Here is a 24013-nt window from a genome sequence, read left to right as displayed (position 1 = left end):
CACTTACAGGAGAGGAGGAAGAAAAAAAAACAAGACTGTTACTTCCTGTTCACTTCAATATACAGAACATGAAGGCATTTCCAAACAATGCCATAATAACTTCTGAAATGTCAAACAGCAATTGGAGCATGGACCAGCAGGTTCAAAATCCTCATGCTCTTTATAAAACAGTGTGAAAGACTCTCCTCAGTGGATGATGTGAAGATGCTGACGTTGGACTGGGGTGGGCACAGTAAGAAGTCACACGACACCAGGTAAAGTCCAACAGGGTTTATTTAGAATCACGAGTTTTCGGAGCACTGCTCGTTCACCTGAAGAAGCAGCAGTGCTCCGAAAGCTCGTGATTCCAAATAAATCCTGTTGGATTTAACCTGGTGTTGCAAGATTTCTCACTGTGCCCTCCTTAAAAGTGGCAGCAAAAGTTGAGGAAATTGTTGATTTGATAGCTATCAAACCTATCTGGATAATTAACAAGTTTCAAGCTGTGTAACATCTTTCTCACCTTATCATCATCAGGCACCAAGTCCCGTTGAATTTTCCTTCGCGGCCACTCTCGAGCAAGTTCATCTGCTACTATCTCATGCAGGTGGTAAGCAGCCAGCTTGGCAGAGATCCTCCGCACTCTTCCACTGGATGTTCTCTCCAATTCCGGTTCACTCTCTTTTTCAGCAGCTTCATCATCTGTGGTTTCTGGTGACTGGTCAATGAGACACCAGTGCATAGAATTAGTTGATTAGCAAACACTCAGATATGAAACATTACCTTATTAAACATACACTGGAGGAGAGAAGTCAAAATTTACAGCAATGGCACTATAACAAGGAGCACATTAGTTTCTGGTTATTTCTGCGAATCCCTCTGCTACGTTGGCAACAATGAGAGTTGAGTTCATCTACCCTGTAATTCCTGTTCCTTTGAGAGGGAGTTTTGAAGTGTAATCTCTGCTTTAAGGTTCAGCACTTCCCCCTCAGATAGTCTAGCTGAATGCATGAATTCTCCATGCCACGATAAGTGCTAACAATATGCCAATGTTCTCTCCACTAGCCCACTTAACTAACACCCTGTAAAGTCAAACAGATGAAAGGAAAGAGGAAAAAACCTCAAGGTGCATTATCGATCAGCTGAAATCAGCTGGAGCAGCACTAATTAGCACTGCTGCCTCTCAGCGCCAGAATCCCAGGTTCAATTCCAGCCTTGGGTGACTGTGCAAACTTCACACAGACGTTTCCCCATGGGTGTTCTGGATTCCTCCCACAATGCAAAGATGACCATGATAAAATCACCCCTTAATGTCCCTGGGGCAGGGGAACATGAAGGGAATAGATAAGATAGAAGCAGGGAGGCTGTTTCCACTGATGGGTGAAACCAAAACTAGGGGGCATGGCCTCAAAATAAAGGGGAGCAGATTTTGGACTCAGAAGGAACTTCTTCACCCAAAGGGTTGTGAATCTGTGGAACTCCCTGTCCAGTGGAGCAATTGACGCTTTCTTGTTTTTAAGGCAAAGATAGACAGATTTGTGAAAGTAAAAGAATTAAGGGTGAGCAGGTAAGTAATTGGAACTGAGTCCACAAAAAGATCAGCCATGAATGACGGAGCAGCCCCGAGGAGCCAAATGATCTACTCCTGTTCCTAGCTCTTATGTTCTTATAAATAGGGCCTGGGTAAGACACTCTGTCAAAGAGATGGTGCAGATTCAATGGGCCGAATGGCCTTCTTCTGCACTGTAGGGATTCTATAAAGGGCCAGGTACACACACAGCATTGTCAAATCAAAAGTGTCTACACAAGAAAATATTCAACAATGTGGGCATAACATTCTTATCCAGATCTATGTACAGTGTTGGCCAACACTGGCAACAAGGAAGGATGAAGGAAGATTTCATGGAAAACAAAATTTTACAGACAAATACTGGGGAGAACTATGCAGACACATACCGGGGCATGCTCTGATTTCATGTGATAATCCAGGCCTGCTTTTGACTTGTACAGCTTCCCACAATGCTGGCATTTAAATAATTGTTTCACTAGCTCAGATTCTTCTTTGCCACACTTCTTCAAGTGATAGAGGTAACCCATTATACTGGTGAAACTGGCACCACAGTCCTGAATGAATATCAGAAAAGGTACACAGTTAGCATTTTAATAGAAACCCAACGTAAGCAGTAGTAATGTTATATGTGAAGAAATATGTTGCGTAGACTTTAAAACAGTTCAGCCAAAGCCCTTTTGGTCATTTCTGATATGCCCAATATGATTGATGTAACTTACACCCTCAACTCCATTCACACCCTCCTGGTTCACGTTTCCACTTACTTGTGCTTTGTTCTCTGTACACTGCATTGTTTACCGCAAGAGTGAAATTCACTTCTCCATGGTTTCATCATGAATCGGCAGTTCCTACCTTGCTCTGAGGGGCAGCCAATATGTCGGGGCCAAAGGCCTCCTTGCCCTCCTCTGGTCCTCCAGCCTTTGGCCCCATCTAACCTACAAATCTTGGGACACTAAGGGGTAAATTAGTATAGCCAATTCACCTAACCTGCGCATCTTTGGAGTTTGAGAGGAAACTGCAACACCTGGAGGAAACCCATGCAGACACAGGGAGAATGTGTAAACTCCACATAGTCACCCAAGGCCATAATTGAACCTGGGTCTCTAGCACTGAGACAGCAGTGCTAACCATTGTGCCATCTAGTAAGTATTTTCAGTATTCTGCAGTGTTTGGGCAGGTGGTGCACATGTAGCATCGAGAAGGCCAAACTGATTTAATGTTGGGCCTGCATTAACAAGAGACCGAGAACCTAAAATGACTCGAAGGTAGCCAGTCAATCAGGAGGGGAGTGAGTTCACTGACAGCCAAATCGAGTTGGTAGACAGGCAAAAGCAGGGCAGTGGTGCACCTGTAGGACAGCTGGAAGAGGGTAGGATTTTAAAAAAAATAAAAAGTCCAGGCAAAATATTCAATTGCCATTTGTGGTGACACCACTGTGACAAACTAATACTCAAACTTCTTGGGTCTTCTGTTTTCCCTCCAACTATAAATATCATTTACCAAAATATCTTTCATCAAAACAATTACTCTATTCAAATTTGAAATCTTCACCCGCGCACAAGAGACTCCCAAGCTGTTGTATACAGAAACTGCAACACAATACCGTAATACTGCTCTCTCATGGCTAGAACCTAGCTAAATCAGATCCTATTCAAAAGCATGTTCCCTGTTTGCAATTTTGCCTTTTGCAAGGTTTCAGGGGAATGTAACCCCTTCAGATGACAGGGCTTCACCATATATCAATTCCAATCAAAATTTCAAGAGCATGTACAACAAACTGATCTGTCTTTCAATCAAAAAAAGGAAATGTGCGAGGGAAGGAAAAACAAATAAGTCATCCTCCTTAATGACACCAGTTACAGAGCTGAAATTGCTACTACCCAGTGCACATTGAGCAAGGAAAAGGTCTTGTTAGAAACCCTCTACTCTCTGCTTTCACTGAAACAGAGAACAATACTGGGGACGGAGGCGCAAGATTAAACAGTTCACTGCTTTGTTAGTCCATGTGAGTCAATCCACTGTAAAATTAATATTTTTCTCTTCAAAGAGTAAATTAAATAGGCTATAGGTTATGGGGCAAGAGGGGGAATGTTATTGCAGAAATACTCTAGTGCTGTAAGATTGTGACACTTTATATTTCTTCCGTATATTTTCAAAAGCAGTAAATCAAACTAAACACTTTGCAACTTGCAAGTTTACATTTAATTTTACAAACAATACGCTAGGAAATCGCAGAAGCCACATTCAACACTTTCTGCACTTACCTCACGGAGACATTTAAGTCTACCCATTCTCCGCAACACCTTTCGCAGTCTCTCCCTATCAGTCTGTTCATCAACCACATCCCCATCTTTCAAAATGGGCTGAATAGAAGAAAATTAAAGCATTATTCCAGCATTGTGAGCATGCACGCACACAGTTAGTCAATGCTACATGGACATTTCTGGTCGAGGCTTAGAAGTCATTTGGTTCCGTCCTGAAACAGATCAAAATAAATCATCAGATCCGACTTACTGAGTTAGCACCCTGAAGAACCAGAAGCCAAGCAATTTCAGAAAGACAAGTTCTCGACCTCCTGTTAATGCAGAAATAAGTTTGGATAATCTCAACAAGTTCTTTTAAGACCACAAACCTATTCAAAATTTGGTAATCTTACAAGGGTGACTGGAATACAAAACAGAAACGTCATACTGTTCGCAAGGTTAGGATCCAAGGGATACGGTGTGGGGGCAGAGTTCCAGAAGCTTCTCACTGCACTTGACCCACCTTCTGTACATATGTTTTGAACTAATCTTAGTGAGCCCAAAAGTAGAAAAATGGTTTATTCCTCACAGCTGACAGTTATACATCAACAACACTTCCCTTATAAAACAGTTTCCTCATTCTCAGATTATATAACTTAAATACTTCTATAATTTAGGCAAGAATTGTATACAACATTGGTTCATTATGTTACTCGCATTATTTTGACAAAGATCCCATCTTACCACCACTAAGATGCTCACCCTATTTACACACACACACACACACACACACACACACACTTTGTATGAATGGCATGTGCCAAAATTAAGTGCAGAGAGCTGGGTAAATGAAAGATACTTGGTTGCACAGATACTGTTTAGCTAGTAGCCCTGTCAACTTGCTTCACTCACTGGTTGAACTTCAGGAGCTCTCCAACTATTAGACAGAATGTCATTTAAGTATTTATGTTACATTAAAACATTGAAAGTGATGTTAAACAAAGCTCAGATATGATTTAGAATAGCTGTGCTAACTTGATGGCACGGTTGAGGAGATTGGAGTGGGTTTGCTGCCCAGAAGACATGCCATTCTACCAATATGACCCAAGAAGTCAGGTTTATTTCATGGGATCCGAGTAGAAACAAAAATATATTTCAGCTCCATCATGTGCAGCAATAACAAAAGAATTTTACTTTGATTACCATGTTGTTATGGTCTGCCATTAAGTGGTACTTAAGCCCAGCTAGAGACTTCAGCTGTTTTCCACAATGTTGGCATACAAAGGGTTCCTAAAAGAAAAACAGCAACAGTGGTATGTCAAAACCTTTTTTGTGACCTCATTCTATTGCCAAGAATACAAACATCATCTGTTACCTTAAACAAAAATGTGACCAGCAACTCAAAGTTTTTTTTAAACAGAGAAAATTCTATAATACTTTAGGTTACATCACTTGAATGTTAAGTAAATAATGCAATAATCTTGGAAACATTTCAGACAGAAATGGCATGTGAATTATTTAAGGTTTAGTTTGCATCCACCACGGAACCACCAGTCAATCATCATCCATGGCACATTTAGTAATGCCATTTGAGTTCCACTTCTGATATCACTAATGTCAGCTGTTTGAGCGCTGCCCGGGTTTGCGTGTGTTAAGTGGACACCAATGATAGTGTATTAATAAACAGACTGTAGAAAAGATGTCTGTGTCAACCAAATCCTAAGGTATTGAGTTCAACCTAACTCCAATGACCAGATCCATAATTCAGGCTGACACTTCAGAGCGATACCAATGGAGGCACCACCTTTTGGCCAAGAATTAGGTCCTTACTTTGCAATGAACATAATAAAATGGCCCATGGCATTACACAGAAGCATTATGAAGCAAATGACATAGAGCCACTATAGAGACATCAAGTCACCAAAGGACTAGGTTTTAAAAGGAGTGTTTTAAAAAGAAGCAAGGTGGTGAGATGGAGGGAGGATAGTCCAGAGCTTGGGGCTGAAGCAACTGAAGGCATGACCACCAATGATGAAGGGATTAATTTCAGAAATTCTCAAGAGGTCAGAATTAGATGAGCACAGGATTCTTGGTGGGTTGTTACAATCCCAACTGATGTTGCTACTGGGGGAAGAAAAAAAAAATCAGGCCCTAAGCTGGAACCTGGCTTGATAAATACCAACTTTGATTTTTGCTTAGATACATGGAATGCAGCTACTGAACAGAGTCACAGGAGTCCGCTGATGAACTTTTAACAAATTAATAGAACATTTATTAAACAAGAAAATATGAACTGTAATAAATTACTCCTTCACTTCACTATTCCTTTACAGGTAATATATTTAGATCAATATAAGTTAAAAGATTTATCTTATACTCATTAATGTTCACAGCAAGTACTCAGTCCATAAGTGAAACGTAGTCAGACACCTCACACTTAAACCAAATGACCCACGTCGTCATCTACGGATTTCTCATCAATTCCTCCCAGATGTTTGTCACACTGAGCCAACAGATCTCACTGGAATGTCTTCCAGATAAAGGATTCCAATCTCTGCTCTTGAAGAACATATCTTGGAGCCTTCTCCCAAATGTTTTTTCTCAATGTACACACTAAGGATCCAGCTCTGGTTACCTTCTAATATTTCTCTGTCCTGGAACACCATGTGGATGCAAGATTTGTGTTCCACACACACTCTCAGACATCCAACCATACCAACAGAACACCACTGCTTTACAGAGCCACAGTAAGGAGTCAGCAAACATTGGGTCACCTTTAATTTCTAGCTCCTCGCAAACCCACCCCTCCCTGTTCCTCACTGAGCTGAACCTTTCCCCCAGATTCCTGTTCTCTGTTCCTTTGCCCAGAAGTTGTTCCTGTCCCTCTCTCTGGTTTCTCGGACTTTCTTCTTTAATTTCTGGGATTTGCCTTCTGTTCCTGTGTTTTGTTTCTGTGGAATGTTTCTTCCTTCTGGGTCACCTTGTTCCAACTGAAGTCAGGGATAACTGTGGGGGTGACATGGTAGCACAGTGGTTAGCACTGCTGCTTCACAGCTCCAGGGACCTGGGTTCGATTCCCAGCTTGGGTCACCGTGTGGAGTTTGCACATTCTTGTCTGCATGGGATTCCTCCCACAGTCCAAAGATGTGCGGGTTAGGTTGATTGGTCATGCTAAAAAAAATTGCCCTTAGTGTCCTGAGATATATAGGTTAGCGGGATTAGTGGGTAAAATGTGTAGGGATATGGGGGTAGGGCCTGGGTGGGATTGTGGTCAGTGCAGATACGATGGGCCCAATGGCCTCTTTCTGTACTGTAGGGGTTTCTGTGATTCTAAGATAAAGATTTTAAGATTTGTCATATGTTTTAGTATACAGTGAAAAGTACTGTTTCTTGCGCACTATGCAGAAAGCATACAGTTCACAGAGAAGGAAAGGAGAGAGCGCAGAATGTAGTGTTACAGTCATAGCTAGGGTGTAGAGAAAGACCAACTTAACATGAGGTTGGTCCGTTCGAAATAGCAGCAGGGAGGAAAGCTGTTCTTTAGTAGCTTGGTATGTGACCTCAAGCTTTTGCATCTTTTTCCTGACAGAAGGTGGTGGAAGAGGGAGAATGTCCGGGTTCGTGGGGTACGTAATTATGCTGGCTGCTTTTTCAAGGCAGTGGGAGTGTAGACAGAGTCAATGGGTAGCAGGCTGGTTTGCATGATGGCTTGGGCTACATTCACAACCCTTTGTAATTTCTTGTGGTCTTGGGTAGAGCAGGAGCTATACCAAACTGTGATACAATCAGGAAGAATGCTTTCTACTCTGCATCTGTAAAGGTTAGTGAAAGTTGTGACTGATATACCAAATTTCCTTAGTCTTTTGAGAAAGCAGCAGCATTGGTGGGCTTAACTATCATGTCGGCACGGGTGGGACCAGGACAGATGATCTGGATACCTAAAAACTTGAAGCTCTCGACTATTTCTACTTCATCCCCATTATGTAGAGAGACATGTTCTCCACTATGCTTCCAGAAGTTGATGACTATCTCCTTCATTTTGTTGACATTGAGGGAGAGATTATTGTTGCCGCACCAGTTCACCAGATTCTGTCAGAACTTTATGCGAGTTAAGACACGAGCAGCAAAGTTTTGGATGATCTCGGGCTTAGACTGTAGGATATGGGAGACTAGCTAGGAGTATGTTGAAATAGTCAATTTGAAGAGTGCAGATGACAAGACAGTGAAGTCAGTCAGCTCTCTTAGGAGGCTGTAAAAGATGCCATGACACCATTCCAAAGAGTGTGGGAGTACCTCCGATTAAGCTGGCCAATATCTATTCCTCAAACAACACAAGTAAAAAGATTATCTGGCCATAGTTGTATTCATGATACCTTGGCAGTTGCAAACTGGCTACCACAGTTCCTATGGTACACCAGTGAGAAACTTCAGTCAACCTGAAAGCAAACGGAAGCACCTGCTCACACAAACATCACGCAGTGGGAAGAAGTTCATACAAAGTTCCTAACATTAGTGAACTTCCAAAACACAGTTATATCTACACCAGAGGAGGCACATGAAGCAGCTTGAATGTACAACTCAAAATGATGGGTAATGCATTTGTTACTGTCAAATCCATATTTTGCAAACTGCATGTGACAGCTATAATGGAGTAACAATACTACCCAATATCAATTAATGTTGCAAGTTATTTGACTGATCCAGTTTGTAGCAGGTTGTGACGAAATTTAAGTTCCATACTCTCTGGGAGACCTTACACTGAAACTAATAAGCACCTCTTTGCAGTTTGCCATGTGTTTTTTCAGTCCTTCTACTGTCTTCCGCATGACAGCCTTACAAGTAGGGCACGTAATCTTCCCTTTTTCCAGAATTTCCAGATACCAATGTTCCTCCCGACTTCCTGTAAATTAAATTCAACTGCAATTAAAACTTAAACATCTAATATGTACACTTATTTTCTTTAGATCTAAAATTTGATTAACTAATTTCAGGAACTAACATTTCAAGTCTCCCCTTCCCTTTCTCAAACAAGTGCAGTAAAAACAAGTGTTGCTCAAAAGGAGCACAGCAGCAAGTGACATTTCAGAAACAAAAAAGGGGTATTACAAATCTAAGGCTGATAATAATTATAAAACTGATTTGGTTTATTATTGCCACATGTATTGGTACACAGTGAAAAGTATTGTTTTTTTGCACGCTATACAGACAAAGCATACCGTTCCTACAGAAGGAAAGGAGAGAGTGCAGAATGTAGTGTTACAGTCACAGCTAGGGTGTAGAGAAAGATCAGCTTAATATATGGTAACCAAGTAAAATCTTGGAGAGAGGAAAGAACCAAAGATGACAAAGGCTAACAAGGGGTTATGCAAACAGACTGAACGGTAACAGAGGGAAAATAGTAAAAGATTTTATAAGCGTATATTAAAAGTAAAATAGATAAAGGGTAGAATCTATTGGAGAAGAAAAAGGAAAATCTTATGGAGGCTGGTAGAAATAAGTACGTTGCCTCGATTTCTTCTAAGAAGAGTGCAGCAGTGGAAATTAAACCACAAGAGGTTGGATACTCAAATTAGATATTGGAGTAATTTAGTAGGATGGTAATAGATACGTAATTTCTTTGCAACAAACTGGTGAAAAGTTAAGTGGAAAGGCATCAGGTCTTGATGGTATGCAATTCAGAAAGCTGAAAGAAGCCTTGATCACAACCTTTCAAACATTACTGCACAGGAGAGTTGCAGCAAAGGACTGTTTAATTACCAATGCCATACTATTGTTCAGGGCACAGCCTCAAAATAAGGGGGGCGGGGGGAGGCGTGCAGTTTAGATCAGAGTTGAGGAGGAACGTCTTCACTCAAAGGGTGGTGAATCTCAAATTCTCTGTCCACTGAAGTGGTGGAGGCTACCTCGCTGAATATATTTAAGTCACGGGTAGATAGGTTTTTGATAGACGGGGGAATTAAGGGTTATGGGGAGAAAGCAGGAAAGTGGAACTGATCCACTTCAGATCAGCCATGATCTTATTGAATGGCAGGCTCGAAGGGCTAGATGGCCTACTCCTGCTCCTATTCCTTATGTTCTTAAAGGAGAAAAGAATAAACTATGTCCCCAAAAGGGAGCGCATGTAATCTTCCCTTTTCCCATAATTTCCAGATACTAGTGTTCCTCCCAACTTCCTTTTATCCAGAACAAACAATATCCTTTTATCCAGATATGTTCACCTGATGAAGGAGCAGTGCTCCAAAAGCTCGTGATTCCAAATAAACCTGCTGGACTTTAACCTGGTATTGAGAGACTCCTTACTATGTACCAGCCCAGCTAGCTTTAATTGAGGAGAATTGTCAGGAGGGCATAATGCAGACTGAATTGAAGTTCACCTGGAGTTCTTTGAGGTATTATTGAGAACTATTGATTCAGAAAATGCAGTGGATGTTGCATATCAAAGTGCCGCATACGAGGCATATTGGTAAACTTAAAGGAATGTGGCAACATGGCTGGGAAATTAAAGGATGTTTAGATTCGAGGTGCTATATTAGTCACCAATGTGTGCAAAGGATATATAGCCTCAGAATTTCCACAGGACAAACATAAGCAGAATGACTGAAGAAAACTAAAACAACTTAATTACAAAGCCAAATGCTGGAAATCAGAGAAAAGAACAAAAATGCTGGAAATACTCAGCAGTTCAGGCAGTATCTGTGGAGAGAGAAACAGAGTTAACATTTTGGGTCAATTCAGTGTTGAAAGTAATGGCCCATTTTGAATGCTGAAAGGGAAGGATGTGATTGGAGGGTGACATCACACTGGAGCTGGTAGAAGTCATGGGAAGTTCAGTTTAATATAGGTTTGTGGGGCACTGGAAAAGACAGAAGTTAGTCAAGAGAAGGAAAGAGTCAAAGATGGACAATATGATGGTGATAAATGGTGAAATTGGAAACAAACTTGATGAAATTTTCCAGTTCAGGGTCAGAGCAAGTACTGATAGTCAATGCTCCAGATTATATATTGATGAAGGCTACCCAGCCACCACCAAGTAGGACTGAAATAGGGAATGTTCCATAAGGTGGCAGGCATGAATCGGACACATATAGTGTCCCATAGCAATGACTTTAATTTGGAGAAAGTAACTGAAATTAAAAGGTGAAGTTGTTCACTGAGAACAAGTTCCGCCTGATTCGTGCTGGACAAAGAAAGGTTGGTCTCTGAGGAAAAAGTAGAGTTGTCAGGCCATCTTCGTGGGGTTGGAGATGTAGGGAAATTCGATATCCATGAAGAAGAGGTGGAAATTGTTCAAGTGATGAAAGGGATCAGGAGAATCACAGATATAGATAGGCAGAGACTCAACGGGGAGGGGATCAAGCTAAGGAGAAGGCATCAGTTTAGCAAGGTAGATCTACCAGAGAAATCCATTGCTGATTCAAAAGATAATCCTCCACCACTTCTATCAAATGCAGCACGATGCCAAAACCAAAACATCTTCCCCTCGTTGTCAACATTCCAAAGGGGCTATTTCCTCCGTGATACCCTGGTCCACTCCTCTTTCATCTCTAATACCTCCCTGCTTTCCCACAGCACCTTCGGATGTAATCACAGGAAGTGTAATACCTATTCCTAATACATCCCGATATGTGGTTTTCAGAGAGTATTGGCCTTCATTCTGCTATTAAATTCTGCTCTGGACTCTTCACTTTGGTTCCATGACATTTTTGTTATTTAATCTCCCCTGTCCTCTGACCTATCCCTGAACTTCTTTTTTGGTCCACCTACCCCTTCACCCCCTTTTCAGCAACATAAAATCCATCACATCCCTACTTCTCTGCAGTTTTGAACGAGTATCATATTGGACTCTAAATGCTAAACTCTTTTGCTCTCTACAGTTACTGCCAGCCTGAGTTTTTCCAGCACTTTATTTTAATTTCAGTGTTTACAGCATTTTGCTTTAATCTAGTCCTTATTGCAGACCTTGGGAAGCAGATAAAAGGAGGCTGTGAGGAGGAGAACAAGGAAGGTGGATGCTGGAGGTTGATTTTCAAATGTATTTGCTTTCAGGCAGCAACTGTTTGTCAGTCTGCCATTCACACCTCCTCTAGACACATTTTTTATTTACTTGTCCCAGTGTCACTCCCTTTGATCTTTATATCTCTTATGTCTTGCACCCCATCACAGGAGAGTCAGAGGTTTACAGCATGGAAACAGGCCCTTCGGCCTACCCTCTTTCTTTAAACCCCAAAGCTAGTCCCAATTGCCTGCATTTGACCCATATCCCTCAATATCCATCTTACCCATGTAACTGTCTAACTGCTTTTTAAGAGAAAAAAATTGTATCCCCCTACTAGTACCTCTGGCAATTTGTTCCAGACACCACCCTTTGTATGAAAAAATTGCCCCTCTGGACCCTTTTGTATCTCTCCCCTCTCACCTTAAACATATGCCCTCTAGTTTTAGACTTCCCTACCTTTGGGAAAAGATATTGACTATCTAGTTGATCTATGCCCCTCATTTTATAGACCTCTAAGATCATCCCTCAGCCTTCTACGCTCCAGAGAAAAAAAGTCCCAGCCTATCCAGCTTCTCCTTATAGCTCAAACCATCACGTCCCGGTAGCATCCTAGTAAATCTTTTCTGCACTCTTATTAAACTAAAAAGATCCCTTTTTTTAAAATAGGCTGACCAGAACTGAATACAGTATTCCAAGTATGGTCTTACCAATGTCTTGTACAACTTCAACAAGATGCCCCAACTCCTCCATTCAATGTTCTGACCAATGAAACAAAGCATGCCAAATACCTTCTTCGCCACTCTGACTCCGTTTCAAGCAGCTCTGAATTTGTACCCCTAGATCTCTGTTCTGTAACCCTCCCCAAAGTCCTACAATTAACTGAGTAAGTCCTGCCCTGGTTCAAGCTACCAAAATGTATCACCTCACATTTATCTAAATTAAACTCCATCTGTCATTCGTCAGCCCACTGGCCTATTGATCAAGATTCCATTGCATTCTGAGATAACCTTCACTGTCCACTATGTCACCAATCTTGGTGTCATCTGCAAACTTATTAACCATGCCTCCCATATTCTCATTCAAATCACTAAAATAAGTAACAGTGGGCCCAACACCAATCCCTGAGGCACACTGCTGGTCACAGATCTGCAGTTTGAAAAACAACTCTACAAACACCCTCTGGCTTGTCATCAAGCCAATTTTGTATCCATTTAGCTGTCTCACCCTGGATTCCGTGGGATTTAATCTGAAGCAACAATCTACCATGCGGTACATGTCAAAGGCCTTGCTAAAGTCCACGCAGACATCAACTGCACTGCCCAACATCTACCTTCTTGGTTACGCCTTCAAAAAAACTCAATCAAATTTGTGAAACACAATTTTCCACTCTCAAAGCCATGCTGTCCTTGAATCTCTAAATGCCTGCTGATCCTGTTTATTTCTGGAACCATTTGTGCAAGCCTCTTCTGCACTCTCTCCAATGCATTCACACCCTTCCTGTGATGTGGCACCCAGAGGTCTAACTACTGTCCTGTATAAGTTCAGCATAACTTCCTTGATTTTGTATCTATGACTATTAAAGCAGCCCAGAATACTGTGTTTCATTAACTGCTCTCACCACCTGTCTTGCCACCTTCAATGATCTTCATCTACCACCTATCTGCCCAATCCATCAACTTATAATCAACAAGAATCTCTACAGCGCAGAGGGAGGCCATTTGGCCCATCAAACCTGCACTGAGAACAATCCCACCCAAGCCCCATCCCCGTAACTTGCCAGTATCCTTTTGAAGTTTTACACTAATCTCTTCACAGTTTAAACATTTCCAAGTTTTGTATAATCCACAAAATTTGAAATTGTCCACTGCGCACCAAGTTCTAAATCGTTAATATATACCAAAACAAGTAAGGATCCTAATACCAACCATTGCCGAACACCATTAGAAACCTTCCACCAGCCCAAAAAATATCCATTGACTGTAACTACCTAATTCTTATTATTCAGCCAACTTTGTATCCTTGTTCCAACTGTCCCTTTCATTCCAAAAGCTACAAGTTTAATCAAGTCTGTTGTGCGGCACTGTATCAAATGCCTTCTGAAAGTCCACATACACCACATCAACAGCATTACCCTCATCAATCCTGTAACCACCTCAAAAAACTCCTCTTTGTTCTTTTTCTAAACTTAATTACACTTCTAACATTTTTCCCAGTTCGGATGAAATCTGAAATGTTACCGGTTTCTCTCCTTACAGACGCTGAGTCTTTCCAGCATTTTCTATTTTTTTTTTCAGAAAGATGTGACTTTGTTAGAACATGGAGTAGAAATGAAATTTAACCTACAGAAACAAGGCAACATATTTTGGGAAGTATTCGTCAAGGATAATTATAGCTCATGGTAAAACTTTAAAATTATCCTGTCCAGACTATCACAGCGATGGTGTGGCTCTTATTACCAAAATCAGACCTTGGTCTTCCCCTCTACTCTGCCGGCACTATTGGTGTTCTTTCAGTATTTCAGCTTGTTCCATACCCTAACCTCAATTTTAAAATACTTCATAGAATCCCTACAGTGCAGAAAGAGGCCGTTTGGCCCATTGAGTCTGCACTGATCACAATCCCACCGAGGCCCTATCCTCATAGCCCCACTTATTTACCCTGCTAACCCCCTGACTACGGAGCAATTTAAGAATTGAACCCAGTGCACCGCAGACACAGGGGGAAATGTGCAAACTCCACACAGTGACCCATGCTGGGAATCAAAGCCAGGCCCCTGGCGCTGTGAGGCAGCAGTGCTAGCCACTGTGCCACCCTAACTTGTTCCCTACAGCCCACCCAGATACATTAAAACAATGTTCTCAAGAGATTTTCAGCACTGTTCACCTTCTGGGCTGAGTCACTTCCCATTTATGGGGATTTCAACCTCCATCTTAATTCATCAAACTGTCTCTTTGTAGAGTTCACAGCCCTCATATCCCCCTATAACCTCCAGCAACATCTAAATTCCCCAACCTATAGTTATAGCTTCGTCCTGACCTAACCATCTTTTGCGTCCTCATTACTCCAAGATGGAAATCATAGAAAAGTTTGCCGTTATTACTTATACCACTCTCCGCCACCATTCCATTTCTCCTTCACAATCCTATTCTCTTCTTTGGCTGACCCAGAAAATACTCTTTCCCAATTCACTTAAACCATGCTTCAAAGCCCCATTTGTTGACCTCCAGCCCTCCATTCACTGCAATATTTTTACAACTACTGATCTGCTCAACCGCACGCTCACTTCCACATCTGAGGTCCTTGTCCCCATTACTTTCCCTTAAGTGGGCCATTTCCCTGGTTTGACCGTCATCTCCACTTCTTTATGTTGAAGGAACACAGACTGGAATGGACATGACTGACAAGTGATTCAGCCATTTGCTAAATTTCATGAAGCACTATTGAGTCCTACTTTTGTCTGTTAAAATGTTCCATTATTCCCAGATAATCCTAGAACAATAACACCTGGTTCCTTTTTCTCTACTGCAAATAGTCTTCTTAACCTCATCTTCTCTAACCTCAAGGGTGCAAGGAGCTCATACATATGTCTTTGTCACGAGGATCAAGATCATTTGTTCAAACTGCTTCTGTCACATCCCTCGTCTTCCTCTATCCCACTAAATATTGGGAAGACTGAAGCCAGTATCTTTGGTTCCATCACAAACTCGGTATCCCAATCTCCAAGTTCATTATTCTTCCTGGTCGTTGTCTAAGACACAACCAGATTATCACAACCTTGGTCCCATATTCAAACCCAAGATTGACTTATGACAACATATCTGTGCTTTCACCAAACCGCCTATTTACATCCCCATTACATCACTGGACTCTGTCCCTGCCATGGCATGGTGGAACAGTGGTTAGCACTGCTGCCTCACAGCACCAGAGATCTAGGTTTGATTCCCGGCTTGGGTCACTGTGTATGGAGTCTGCACATTCTCCCCAGGTCAGCATGGATTTCCTCCAGGTGCTCGGATTTCCTCCCACAATCGGAAAGACGTGCTGGTTAGGTGCACTGGCCATGCTAAATTCTCCTTCAGTGTACCTGAACAGATGCCAGAGTATGGCAACTAGGGACTTCCACAGTAACTTCACTGCAGTGTTAATGTAAACCTACTTCTGACACTAATAAATAATAAACAAACAAACATCAACTTAAAACTAACTAACTCATCTGCTGCCACAATCCTCATCAAGATCTTTATTACCTTGAGACTTGACCAACTCAATGTCACCTTGGCTTGTTGGTCACTTCCTAGCCTCTGAACACTTGAAGTCATCCAAAATTATTGCTCATACTTTAACTTGCACCATGTCTGACTCCACCTTGTTTTTGTTAACCCACAGTAGCACTGAGTTAAGGAGTGCCTGGATTTTAAAATTCTCATTCTTGTTTTCAAATCCATTCGTGGCCCAGCCTCTCCCTATCTCTGTAATCCCCACCAATGTGACAACTTGAGATCTTTCTTCTCCTTCATTTCTGGTCTCTTGCGCATCCAGATTTTAATCGTTCCACTAATAGGTGGTTGGGTGGGGGAAGTGGAGGAAGAACTATATAGTTACCAGGGTCCTAAGCTCTGGAATTTACTTCTGAAACCTCTTTGGCCTCTCTTTCCACCATTATAGTGCTCCTTTAAACCTACCTCTTATACTCTATACCAAAAGTTTGACAAAAAGATGCAATGCTGAATCTATGAAAACTACTGGCCCGCCTATAGAAATCTGTACCCAGTTTTGAGCATCTTTAATACAAGAGTAAAGGAGTGAACTGATATTATGGAAGTTATTGGATTAGCTCACATTTCAAGTATTCTGTGGAGCTTTGGGCACCTAGTTATAGAAAGGACATTAAAGAATTAATGACTGCTGAACTTTGTAAACAGGCAAGGCACTGCTACACATGCCCTACCAAGCCACTGCATTACCAGGGTAACACTAATTCAGTGCATTTCATTTGCTTCCCCAGCTATTTCTTATAATAAGAAAGCAAGATCAAAGAAAGGAATAAGAGCGGAACTGGTAAACAGATGGAAAGAGAGGAAGCCAATAATCCATTCATTTGACTTTCATCTATCGTCCACACTGATAACTCTTTGCATGGAATACCATGATGTGGAGCTCAGCTCCAACCTACTTAGCTGGAGTTTGAGCTGCTGCCAGCAGCATCGCTCAATCCCATCCGCACATTCCACATAATTCTAGATGAAGCCAACAAACCATTGCCACATCAAATCTAAAGAGAATTGACAGAATGGATTTGCCAGGGTAACACCAGGAACGGTGAGTACAATCAGACAGATTTGAAATGCAAGGAGTATTTCCACCACAGCAAAAAAGCTGGAGAATAAATAACATCTTTTAAACAATGAAGGAGTTCGATGGAGTGGTTGGGGGAGGAGTGATCAAATTGCAGTGCTTAAGAAAAACAGCTTTGCACAAACTTTGAAGTGCAGGATATTTTGCATAGGAAGTGTTTGAGGCACAGACCACTTCATCTAATATGTTCATCAAACATATTAATGCTAAAAGATTAGTGAAGGATAGAGTGGGGCCCATAAGGAACACGCAGGGTGAAGTGTTCACTGAAGCACAGGGTATGGTAGAGGTACTGAATGAGTACTTTGCTTGTCTTTGCCACATTAGAAGACAGTGAAAATGGCCCAGTTGAAAATGTAGACGCTGAGCAACAGGAGCAGCATAGTGATAGATAAAGAGGGGCTAATAGGGCCGGCAGTTCTCCAGGTAGAGAAGTCATCAGATGGGATAGAATGCATCCTAGAATACATCCCTTTAGAAGCAAGGGAGCAAATCGTGGAGCTGTCAACAGAAATTTTCCATGTCTCTCTGAAAACAGAGGGCCTGGAGAACTGGAAGATTGCAAATGTGATGCCATTGTTCAAGAAAGGGGCAATGGATACCTCGACAGACCTGTCAACCTGACATCAATAGTGGGAAAACTGATGGATCTATGATATGGGAAAAGATAAATATACACTTAGAGAAAAATAAGTTCATACTAGACAGTCAACATGGCTTTGTCAAAGGCCAGTCACGTCGGACAAATTTGAGTTCTTTGACGAGGTGACACAGGCAGTGGATGAGGGTAGTGTCGTGCCTGTTGTACATTAGGACATTCAAGAAACTTTTGATACGGTAAGACATGGTAGGTTAGTTAGCAAGTTAGAAATGCTTGGGATTGATGGGTCCTCAGCAGCATGGATTAGCAATTGGCTAAGAGATAGGAAATAAAGGGTAGGTATCGATGTGGATTTCTCAATCAGGAGACTATTCGAAAGTGGTGTTCCCCAGCGATCAATGTTGGGACCCTATATTTTTCTGATTTAATATAAACAATTTAGAGATGAGTGTTGAGGGGAAAAAAAATCTCCAAATTTGCAGACGATACTAAGCTTGGGAGAAAATAGTGAATTGAGAGGACGATGCTGAGCAACTGCAGAAGGATGGTGACAAGTTGGCCAAATGGACAGACACCTGGCAGATGAATTTAAAATGAAGTGAAATGTTACAAAATGCATTTTGGTAGAAGAAACATGGGAAACAACACAGGCTCAAATGGTACAACTTTGAGAGAAGTACAAAAGCAGAGGGACCTCATGGTTCAAGTGCATAATTCTCTGAAGGTGGTCAGGCAAGTTGAAACAGTTAAGATGACTTATAGGAACCTTGGGTTTATCAATAGAAGGCACAGAGTATAAAAGCAAGGAAGTGATATTGCACTTCTGTAAATCACTGGTCAGACCACATTATAGTGGTGGTGTTCTGGGCACCTCATTTCAGGAATGATATTAAAGCCCTAGAGAGAGTGCAAAGGAGATTTACTAGAATGATACCAGGAATGAGGAATTTTAGATAGAAGGAGAAATGAGAGAAATTGAGTTTATTCTCCTTGGAGTGGAAAAGATCAAGAGGTGACATTAGTGAAATGTTCAAATATAAGAACAATTTTGACAGACTAAAGAAAGATATTCTGTTTCCACTAGTTGGTATGTCAGTCAGTGACTAGGAGTTACAATTTCAAGATGGTCAGCAAGAGAGCTAGGAGTGAAATGAGGAGAAACTTCTTTACTCAGAATTGTTGGGATTTGGAATGCGCTGCCTGGGAAAGTGGAGGAGACGAATTCCATAGGAGGTTTTCAAAAGAGAGCTGGAAACATATTGCAAAGTGGTGAATTTAGAGGGCTTTAGACATAGAGCTGGAGGATGGGACCAGCAGTGTAGCTTTTTTGGGAGCCAGTGCAGACACGATGGGTCGAATGGCCTCCTTCTGTGCTGCAAAATTCTATGGCTCTATTAACAGATAAATGAATAAATATTTGGATACACACGCTAAAGGTGTGATGATGCATTTGTGTGATGAATTCTGGATTGTGCTGGTGTAGAGCAGTGCAAACATCTTGGTACAGTAATCTAGATTTCTATGGATCAATATACTGATCAGTCAGAATCAGACAAAAGTTGACAACTTATCTACTGGTGAGCTTACCATGATATATCAGAATTGAATAAGTCTTCTAAATCAATGTGGAGTAATCTATCACTGGAAAATATATTTCCAGCAATAACTTTGCCCTTGGCCCATCAAGCCTGTTCTGCCATTCAATGGGATTCATGGCTGATCAGATTGTGACTTTAACTCCACTTTCCAATCTGCTTCCCAAAACCTGTGTCAATCAAGAATCTATCAAAGCATTATTTTGCTTTTTATAAGAATCTAACTAACTCATTTTTGAATAAATTCAATGACCCCAGCCATCAATGCTCTCGCAAAACGTTATAAATTTGTCTTAGCTTAATCACTGAAAGCAAAAAGCTAGACAACAGCACCCTCTAGTGACAAGTCCCTTATATTCATCAGTGGTGATGTAGTTGCTGCAACAATCAGAATGCACATATCGAAACTACAGCATTCAGAGCTCCTCAGATATTGTCTCTTCCATCAAAGTTTGTGAACATTCATCTGAAGTAGGTGTTTAAAAACTCAATGAAGTTGTCACCTTCCTCAGGTTTGGCAATACAGGAAACAACATTCCTCTAAATAAATAGTTTTTTAAAAATTAATTTGTTGGACATGGGCATTGCAGGCTGGCCAACATTTATTGCCCATCCCTAGCTGCTCTCAGGAGGCACTGGAGAGTCAACCAGAGTATAGTCCCTCCCATAACAATCATTAATAACCACATTACAGCAATCTAACAAATTGCATTTATGTAGGACCTTTGATTTTGATAGAGGTGACATGGCACTTTGAGAATAGATTAGTGGAAGTAACTGTGTGTGGTTGAGGGGGCAGGATTTGAGAAGGCACTGGAAACTGGGGAAAGCTATTAATAATGAAACCTATCTTAGGAAGGAATCCCAGATATATGAGGATTGTTATTAATGCCAGTAAAGTGAGGGGGAGGGACACAGTTTTCCAGATATTGGAGGTATAATCAACAGCTAAACTGTCAGCCTTTGTCTTCATTACTTCCTAGAAATGGACAGCAACTTCTGGAATCCACATCAGCAGTTAAACACAAAATCCAGAAATTTCTTTCAGTGACTCCAGATTCCAGATTGTCACACACAGGTCAGATGTGCAAAGACAGGAGAATTCCTGACTGCATGAAGATAACCTGATTTTTTTTTGGGGGGGGGGGGGGGGGGGGGGGGCCTGGGAGCAGAGGGCAGGCTGAATTAGAAGTCAGGGTAGATGACTCCACAAGGACTGAGGATATGGAGGCAGATTGAGTAGAGTAGAGACCTGCACTGGAATCTGGCACTATATCCAAAGTTTTAAAACGAATAAAACATTAAACATCCTTTTAGCCTGCACTCCCCATGCCCCACCTCATGCCAAGGTGTGTCCTCCACCCACCCCAATGTCAATATATGCCCCCTCTATCCATTCCATTCCATATGGCTCTTGCTCCCATGCGAAGGTGTTACCATGTTATGCCCCACAACCCTACAGCTCCTCATTCCCCCGATGTCAACCTATTCCTCTTCACCAACCCCTCAGCCTTTTATAAATTTGACGCCAATCTTTGCCCCTCCACATATCAGCCTATACCATTCACCTTTTATAGCTCTGTCAACAATTTAGTGCCAACTCATGCAAGTCCATGCTCCCCCACCGTTTGCCCTTACAGCTGCCATGTCGACTTATGTAGTACCCACCAAAGACAGACCTTGGGACCCATGCAGAAATTACAAAGTACAATTAAGTAAAAAAATTCTGCAGACTTCATTACATCAAAAAAAAACTCGTTCATAAAAACCCACTTACTACAGTTTGATTCCTTCAGCTAAACAAAGCTTCTACCCACGTGTAGCTGTCAACTGAACTGGCGCTCTGCTGTGATGGAAGGTTGTGATATCAGCCATGCAGCCCTTATCCAATAACAGGAGCCCTCTGGCTTATGTCAACTGACAGAGTAAAATAGCACACAGTCTTTTAAAAAACAACTTTTTTTTCAAAGATTTAAAAGGCAAGCTTCAAGAGCTCCCTTGACAGGTTGCTGCTCATTACCATAATAAGCAATTATAGTTAGCAGCCTAATAAAAATATTTCTCAAACGATGTCCATAAGCATCCCAACAAACTACAGCAGAAATACACAAGAAAAAAAGTGAAGCTTTATCATGTTGAGTTACTGTCAACACAGCAGCATTTACCTCATACCTGCTGGGTACGAAGGGGGATCCTTCCTCACATACTGAGAGCGATTTCTAGATTTTGGACTCTGTGCTTTTGCATTGACTTTAAAGGATTTTCGTTTTTTACCATGCTTGTTTGTTACTATTAAAAAAACAAATAATTGAAATAATTGACATATCCACATTCAGTATTTTAAAATAACACCAGAAAAGTAGTATTTCTTATTTACTGCACACTGAAATCTCATGTAACAATCAAGTTCATTTGGAATAAATACAGCATTAACACAATGGCCTGGATTTTGCACTAAGAACAAGGGTGACAATATTCATCATTACGAAGTAAATCAGACAGCATATTCCTCCCGTGTCTGCATGGGTTTCCTCCGGATGCTCCAGTTCCCTCCCACAGACATACTGGTTAAGTGCATTGGCCATGTTAAAATTCTCCCTCGGTGTACCTGTGACGACTAGAAGATTTTCACAGTAACTTCATTGCAGTGCTAATGTAAGCCTGCTTGTGACACTAAAAATGTGTGATGCATTACAGCACCAGCACAAACCCCTAAAATAATCATTCTGAGAATACAGGAACTGTCACACAATGTAATGGTGTATACCAGTTCCCAGTACTAGATGTGAAATGGGGACAATGTATATTTGAAGGATTCATGACTCTATATTATGTAGCAAAGATCAGACTGAAGAAATTTATACCTGGAAGAGATCCAGAGATATAGAGAATGCATTTAATAAGAAAACCTAAGATAAATCAAGATTAATTGATGAGGAAGAAAGGTGCTAACCACCTTTGAGAAACATGTCAAAATGTTAAGGACTCTGCATATTATGTCGCTCAACTAATTGACATTTCTTGAATAGAAGCAATTGTACCTGTAAGTTTTCTTTCTTTCCTGGTAGATTCTTCATCAGTGTCAACATTATCTATCTTCCTTTTTTTCTGCAAAGCCTTCCTGTCCACTGTAATAGAACATCACAACATTTTGCAATAGAAATACTTCAAATCTATTAATTTGCTATGATTACAGAATGCAAATATATAAGCATAGCTTTGTAGTTAATCTCCACAGTTTAGGTTAGATTAGAGGACCACAAAAATTACAAATTTAAATTCAACAGATGTTGAACGGATCATACATCACAAAAGAAATCTGGTGAAGAGGGCCTAGCAAGTGCTGCAGCAAGCAATCTGCTTAGCCTGGTGGCACCGAAAAGTGGAAGACACGCTGTAAAATGCAATACAACTAAAACAAATCAGCACAGCAAGAAATTCTCATCATAGATCTAATATTGTGTTCCACTCATTGAAAAACAAATAAGATAATTACGCTGCAACGCAGTCTCTATTTTGTAAAAAATGTCATTTTAGGCCAGGTTTAAATATTGTTATATTTGGGGGAGCAAGGGTGGTGGATGGTGGTGAATGATGTATTAGTAGTCGTGGGGCTGGTGACCCGAGCCCCATGGTTTATACACACGTGCGTTCAAATCCCACCATGTCAGGTGGTGGAATTTAACTCCAAATGTAAAAAAATCCAGAATTGAAAGCTGGGCTCAGAAATGGGAAGCATCAAGTTATTGTCATAAAACTAATGGAAATCTGCCATCTTTACCTGGTCTGCCTCCACGTCACTTGGGATCAATGGCAATGTGACTCTTAACTGCCCTCTGAAATAGCCTAGTAAGCCGCAACACTGAAGGAAAATTGGGGATGGGCAACAAATGCTGGCTTTGCCAGTGACACACACACCTCAGCAGAAGAAATAAAAATGCATTCAAGATAAAGGAAAAAAGTGTGCAAGTCAGAGAACAAAAGACAATTTATATTAGAGAACCAACAGGTTAAACAATGATTTTGTGAACTTTAATTTTGCAAACTTTAATTTTGCATTCATCAGGGAACTCAGGATTTCCATTTCCTGTAATCAAAAAAAATGCAAAGTGAAGCTTCCTCTACCCTGCTTCATTATACGTTTTAATTCTATCCTAAAGAATGTACAATCTCGCATTTATAAACACCTTTTCCAATCTCAGGATTTCCTAAAGCACTTAACACTAATTAATTGTTGTAAATGCAGGGAACACAAGAGTTGCCCTCCTATAGCACTTGGATCTTTTCACACCATCCTTTCTCAGACCAGCAACTAGTACCAAACTTTGACAGATTTATACTCTTAAATAGAAGAGTTGCAACTCTCAAAGATAATTTAACTTAGGATCAATATAGCTGGCCATGTAAAGCCTTGTATCTGAATTCTTGACTGCATTTGAACTCGGGTCACAAAAATGGAAGAATTGCATACCGACCTACCAAACTGCCCAATACTTAAGAAATTGACTCTTTTTCTCTGCTCAGCATCCATCGATTTTTATTTGAATTGAAGTGAAGCTGAAAGCAGGTAGCAAATAGACTCACCATTACAGCGGGTATCGTATTGCAGGTTAAATTTTAAGTACCGGTAAAGAAACACACCAGAAAATAAATAAGTAAAAAAGTTATGCACTG

General features: G+C 41.0%; 1 protein-coding gene across 3 annotated transcripts in view; it reads right to left on the bottom strand.

Annotated features, from left to right (window-relative positions):
- znf512 (zinc finger protein 512) overlaps positions 1 to 24013 on the bottom strand; it is a 55534-nt gene that overhangs the window by 15203 nt on the left and 16318 nt on the right. For all 3 annotated transcript variants that reach the window (XM_080192311.1, XM_080192310.1, XM_080192312.1), the window contains exons 6-12: positions 22381 to 22467; positions 21512 to 21628; positions 8568 to 8692; positions 4996 to 5082; positions 3814 to 3912; positions 1936 to 2103; positions 503 to 697 (exon numbers count right to left, since the gene is read on the bottom strand). In XM_080192311.1, the coding sequence (XP_080048437.1) occupies positions 503 to 697; positions 1936 to 2103; positions 3814 to 3912; positions 4996 to 5082; positions 8568 to 8692; positions 21512 to 21628; positions 22381 to 22467 (878 nt within the window). The remainder of the gene's footprint in view (positions 1 to 502; positions 698 to 1935; positions 2104 to 3813; positions 3913 to 4995; positions 5083 to 8567; positions 8693 to 21511; positions 21629 to 22380; positions 22468 to 24013) is intronic.

This window comes from Carcharhinus amblyrhynchos, chromosome 7, assembly GCF_965287045.1.
Source record: "Carcharhinus amblyrhynchos chromosome 7, sCarAmb.v2.hapA, whole genome shotgun sequence".
NCBI lineage: Eukaryota > Metazoa > Chordata > Chondrichthyes > Carcharhiniformes > Carcharhinidae > Carcharhinus > Carcharhinus amblyrhynchos.
Note: the sequence above shows the minus strand (reverse complement) of the source record. Positions and strands in the feature narration are given on the sequence as shown.